General features: G+C 32.2%; 1 protein-coding gene across 1 annotated transcript; it reads left to right on the plus strand.

Annotated features, from left to right (window-relative positions):
* Positions 1-1112: 1112 nt before the first annotated feature.
* LOC134706022 (low-density lipoprotein receptor-related protein 8-like) lies at positions 1113-5997 on the plus strand. Its single transcript, XM_063564732.1, has 5 exons — positions 1113-1152; positions 1338-1362; positions 2514-2627; positions 4936-5049; positions 5886-5997. The coding sequence occupies exons 1-5, from the start codon at positions 1125-1127 to the stop codon at positions 5995-5997; spliced, it is 393 nt and encodes a 130-aa protein (XP_063420802.1). The 5' UTR covers positions 1113-1124.
* The last annotated feature ends 851 nt before the right edge of the window (positions 5998-6848 follow it).

The following is a 6848-nucleotide window of genomic DNA, read 5'->3' on the forward strand; positions in this document are numbered from 1 at the left end:
CCAAATGACACAAACACTAACAACCTAAACAACCCTAGGTATACAGCCTTCACCAATTATCATAGTCCATACTGCATGTATGTTGATAAACAAGTAAGAAATCCATACTGGAGACAATCGTTCGATAAATTTTTATTCTGAACATACATAACCATGATAACTGGAATATTAAAACTTTTATTCTTTTCTTCCACGTGCAGTTTTTATTGTTAAAGTGTAAACATAGCCTTACAAAAAATCATTAAGCAAATATAAATACTAGCTACTAATCTCAACAGTAATTTCACGAAGGGTTCAAATCGGTTCATAGATTTTGATGCTTTAATAATTAGGTCAAATCACTAAAACTTTTACATATAACTAGTTTTGTAATTAATATTATTACAAAAAAGCTTATTTTTGGCACACTATACGTGTCGCATTTGTAATTATCCTTTAACTATAATTATTTGTGCTGTATTGTCAAAATTTTCAATAATTCTTCACATTGTTTTAGAATAATTAACATTGGCCTCCACCCATGATCTAGAAAATGCCTGTGTCTAGGGATTCAATATCATTTTTTGAATCTTTTGATTACAAAATATTTCTGATCGTAGGTTGTGTCCCATGTGTTTCTCAAGCTTTAGGTCATACAATGCACAAAACCATCGCATTTTGAAAATATATCCAACTGTGCCCGTTTTGAAGCATAATATGTATTCTCTTGTGAAGATCTTTCTTCATTCTAGTAGTAATTCTAGATTTTGAAACATATCCATTGAAGAATCAAACTATGACCTATTTAATATTTTATGATAGAGTTGAAATTCAAGCCCATATTCGATCAAAAGTGAAATTTGTCTTTTGACCATTTCGGTATCTGTTTTGGCATATATTTTAAACAAGCCCAAATTAAAATAAAAGCAGATTAGTAATTTTGCTAAATTTATCACTTATTTTCTTTGAAAAATAAGAGATTCAAGATTGATCTGAATTTTGATCATTTTGGAACTATGACCTACATTTTTCTCAAATTAAAAATCACGATTTTTCATGTTTCGAATGAACTGGTTTGACAATGTATAAATATGAACTGATATATTTCTGAAGGTTTGTCTAGGTGATAGTCTCTTCGTCTCACCATGAAGTGGATCATTCTTGCTTGCTGTGGTAGGATTCAAATTAATTAAATAATTATACTTCAATTAAATTTCTACGTTGAATTCATATTTCCCAAATGTGTTATATTTCTTAGAAATTTCAAAGCACCATATAACCATAGTCATCGAATATTCAAAACTTTTTGAGTTCCACATTATTTTGATTTAAACGTTTCAACTTTTTTTTATTTGTAGTTGCTGTTGCATTTGGCGCTGCGAGGTATGCATTACAATTAGCTAGGTTTTATGTGTATATGAATATTAAAATAAATTGTAAAGGCCGTACATAATGCTGCATGGCTTACTTAACTTTCTATGTTGACCAACAGCTTTATGTAAGTTAAACGTTAACATATCAGGTTATTTAAATAGTATTGCTTATATTTCGAAATATATTACACAATCATAAATTACGTAAAAGGGCTATAATTTTAAGTTGATATATCAGATGCATAAGAAAGACATTATTATCAAAATATTTTTTTTTTTTATTAAAACTAGTTCAAAAATAATTAATGGTGTTTCAATGTTTCTTTCGATTGAGCACAACACATGTACAATTACTTTCAAAATCCTCTAAAGCGGCCAAATGTAACAAATAACGTATTTAACATGTGGGAAAATGTAAAATGATTAAACTATATTAGATAGACTCGAAATATGCGATTTCCCTGAGTTTTGATTATTTTTAGGTTAAAACTCTTATTCGACGAGTTAAACAAAAAAGGAAAATACGCCTTACCTGTTTTAATTCAACTTTTTATAAATGCTTTTTTCTCAATCGATTTATGAATTTCGAACAGCGGTATACTTTTATTGCCTTTCTTTAAGTCGTGATGTGTCTGCTTTAAGAAATGTTAAAAATTGTACTAAATTTCGTTTATACTTAAAAAAAAAAAAAGCTTAAAGGAAGAAGCATCTGAAAATAAGGAGAGTAAAGACGTTGCAGAAGGAAAATAACCACCATAGCCACATTTAAGAGCGATGAATAGAAAACACACCAATTCATAAACACTTCACACAAATCTGAAAATAGAACTGCTGGATAGAAAAGGCGCTGTTAATTAAGTGATAAAAAAGGACTACAATCCAAATAAAGATTTACATATCATGCTTTTAATTTCTCAACAACAAAAACCGAACACGAGTAGAGCAGAGTAAAGAACGAAAGTAGACGTATTATAAACGGGGGAAAAGAAGCCAGAGTTATTCTTTATATTAAAGCATAGTTTTATTTGTAATTTTCAATGTTGACTCGAAATTGATATATAAAGAAAACACACCATATATTACGTTTTGTTGCAGTTTTCAAAATATTGATAGTCGAGCAGTAAATTGTTGCTTTATTTGTCCTATTCTGTGTAATTATAGTCGTCGTGCTGTTGAATGTCATGTTGACTCTGACTGCTCATGTCCTAACCATGGCGAAATTGCATCTTGTAACCAACATATGTGTCAATGTTCACATGATCACGGAGGTGGTGGGTAAGTTTACATTGTGCAATTCTCCTCTTGACAAATTAACAACAGCTGGACCTGTGATTTTACAGACTTGGTCGGATTACACTATATTACAAATTTGACACATCAAGTTGATGTTTGAAATGACATCAAATGGCCGGCAATATATATATAGATTAATCACGACTTTTATGTATTAAACACTGTTATCCTTTTTATTTTATGAATTAAGAAAGAAACATCATTTCGAATTTGAATTAAAGAAGTGCGCTATTATTTCAGAGAGGTTGTTGAAAGGACAATAATAGCTCCTAAGATAATCAAATATGTAAATAGTAATTAAGGTTTATTGAGCTTGATAGCAAGTAGTTTCCAATGCAAGACAACGCAAATTATATTCTTTATTTTACAAAACTGAAAATTTCAAAACATAAAGCCTCGGTCACACCTTACCGGATAAGACGAACGGACACCTAACGGATGAAATAAAAGTTGTCCGTTGACAAAATTGTTATCCGTTGGGCGTCCGTTGATGTACTGACAAACTAAAACGGACACCTAACGAATGCATAACGGACATGAAACGGATATGCAACGGACGAGAAACGCAGACGTAACGGACAGAACGGATGTCGAACGTACAACATCCAACGGACGAGTACCGCATAAAACGAACACCCTACGGAAGCGTACCGGATAAAACGGAAAAACAAGAAATACAAAAAAATTAAAGGCGACAATAATCATACATGTAAACCGCGTTAATGTTTAAAATGTTCTGTGTAACTGGTTTTGGTTTGTTCTTCAAAATGCCGCTAAATGGCAGTGTCTGCCCTGAATAACAGCTGCTTGATTGTGAAGATGTGCCCTTACTATAAGATCGATTATGGTCCGAGACCACAATTATTTTGTAGTGAATTTATTTTAGAACATAAATGAAAATTAAAAAAAATCTCACCTGCGCTTTCTCAACTTTTACAGTGTGTTGTACTACTTTTTGGAGAAGTTATATCACAATTATAGAAAACTTCATCGGCTCTAACTCAAAAGATGGACAATTTTATGTTTAGGGTGTCTTGATATCTTTTGACAGCTTCCGAAGTGCTAATTTTCAACCTTTTTCAGCTGGACTAAATCACTCCTTTTCTTTAAAATTCTAGACCCACTACTTGCAATTTGAGGCATTAAACATGGAGAAATAAATTTGGAAGGGATATAAAAATTAATGGCAAGTAACCCACTGTCAACACTAGGGACTATATTCGAAAATCAAGAGACGACAATTGTGGTATCGGACCTTATATGAATAATAAGAATTCATGAACCTTAAGAAATCTAATTGGCATTTATCCGTTTCAGATCCGTTCATCGTCCGTTTTGTCCGTTATTCGTCCGGTAGAAGTCCGTTTCACATTCGTTTAACATCCGTTTTATCCGTTAGACGTCCGTTAGACGTCCGTTGATGAATTTATCTTACAGACCCCCAACGGATGTTTAACGGACACGTAACAGATACAAAACGGAAACGAAACGGACGAGTACCGTACAAAACGGACATACTGCGGACGTCCAACGGACATTTTATCCGTAGGACGTCCGTTCAAAGTTTTGAACATGCTCAAAATTTTCAACCGGACAGAACGGACGTCGACAGATAAAACGTACTCTTAACGGACATGCAACGGATATGGACGGACGCCTAACAGATAATAACGGACGTTTAACGGACATGAACGGATTGAAAAAAAACTATCCGTTAGGATTGTACCACCTCTTGAAAAAGTTAAATAGCTTGACTTGGGATTTTAAAGATCAATGAATTGGTAATGTTATAAGAATTGTCATTCCTTTTGCCGAATGAATAAAACTAGTTACAAATTATTACACATTTGAATACTTTAAAATCACTCTAATTGTGGTGCAGATTGTTTAGAAGTCAACAAGATATGAAAAGAATATCAAATATCACAAAATGCTATTTTATTGAGCTTGATAACATGAAGACCGAAATCTCGGCAATGCAGTTTGATTGCTGATTTGACGGAACCCAAAATTTCAAAACGATAATATATTTATATTTATTTCTAAGCGTATGTGCTAAATGGTATTAAAAGAGGTGCAAAATATACTTGAGATACTTTCAAACTCATAGATCGATTATAAACTGATAACGACATGTCAAAAAAAGAAAGCCAAACAGACAAATATCATTACGAACGACACACCATTAAAAACCATAGACTTAGTATAACGAACCCAACCAAACCCGGGGTAATTTCAGGTGCTACGGAAGATATTTCAATTATATATATCTTATTTTGTGTAATTTCAGTCGACGTGCTGTTGAATGTAAGGTCGACGCTGACTGCACATGCCCTAACCATGGAGAAATTGCATCTTGTAACCAACATATGTGTCAATGCACACACGATCATGGAGGTGTCGGGTAAGTTTACATTTTGCTCTTTCAAAAAAAATAGATAATTAATAAATTGTTCAAATTGACATCAAATTGAATAAAATATCGATAGAGTTCCATGAATTATTAATGTAATTAGTATGTGTATTCCTTTTACACTATGGATTTAAAAAGACACCCATGTCCGCGCATTTCACCTTTGAAATTAAGGAAAGAATTATATTGTTTGTGGCAGATTATTTAAACAGACAATAACATCTCTTAAAACAATTTAAGAACACTAGAACACTACAGAACACTTTGCGAAGCTTAATGATATACATAAGTTTTTTTTCGCATTACATTTCAAGGTCTATTGTTGATTATAAGAGACACAATGTTTAAAACAATTTGACATACTACTGTCATTTTTCAAGTGAAGATACGTATGCTTTTTTATATTTCAAACAATTTATTTTATTATCCCATTACTCCCTCATTGTGTTACAATGTAGCGATGAAAATTGAAAATATTGATCAATTCATTAAAATAACATTACATTTCTGAAAAACAACCCGACTACCACATGTTGAGTACAGAGTATCATTCAAATATTTACCAGAGGGACATGCAAACTCATAAATCGAAAATACACTGAAAATGCAATGGCAAAACAAGAAATAGACAAACAGATAAACAATAGGATTCAAAACACAACATAGATAACTAAATACTGAGCAACACAAACCCCACCCAAAATCAGAGGATCATGGTTCTACCGTTTTTGTTTGTCAGAGGAATATCAAATGATCTAAACGTAGCGAACTTTTCTGTTGCTATCGATATCGTGTAGTTATAACCCATAATATTTCTCTTTCATAAGGAAAAGGGAAACTGTTGCCTGCACTAATGTAACAACTTGTACCACTCTTTGTGCCCCAAACGTTGGTGAATGTAAGCATGACAAATGCCACTGTCATCACGAGACTCCGTAAGTTATAATTATAGAGCCATAGATGCAGGTAAACACCAATTGTGTTATACACTTAAAGAGACGTGTAATGATTTTCATTGGGATAACTATCCGCTAAAGACTAAATGACAAAAATTTAAACAACTAAATTTAATCAGGTTAATATATATAAACTCCATAACGGAAAGACACAACGTCAACACTTCAAAACAGAAAAGCAACAACATCCTTCATGCACACAACAATAAACGAAAAACAATTACGACAGACAGCCAAACAACGACAAACTGCTCTAGGCCTGTGAAAAAGATACTAGTATACAAATGTATAGTAATTAGAACGTTTATTTATAACCATTTCAATTTAATTTAACAGTTTCGTGATGATTGCAAAATGAGTTAACATTTCTTAAACATTGATGTTATATAACATGTATACTGATAGACTTAAACAAAATACTAAATCAATCTGAATTTTCATCCTTATGAACTGCTAATCTTAATTGTGTGGTGAAGCCAAGTGATTTTAAAGTGAAATTTGGCAAAATTATACTTTTTTATTACAGACAAAGTGCAAACGAAACAAAATTTCAAAACGATAATATATTTATGTTTAATTCAAAGCGTATTTGCTAAAAGGTACTAAAAGAGAGGCAAAATATACTACAGATACTTTCAAACTCATAGAACGATTATAAACTGATAACGACATGTCAAAAAAAGAAAGCCAAACAGACAAATATCATTACGAACGACACAACATTAAAAACCAAAGACTTAGTATAACGAACCTAACCAAACTGGGTGGGGATTTCAGGTGCTACGGAAGATATTTCAATTAAATATATCTTATTTTGTGTAATTTCAGTCAACG

This window comes from Mytilus trossulus, chromosome 2 (genome assembly GCF_036588685.1).
Source record: "Mytilus trossulus isolate FHL-02 chromosome 2, PNRI_Mtr1.1.1.hap1, whole genome shotgun sequence".
Taxonomy (NCBI): domain Eukaryota; kingdom Metazoa; phylum Mollusca; class Bivalvia; order Mytilida; family Mytilidae; genus Mytilus; species Mytilus trossulus.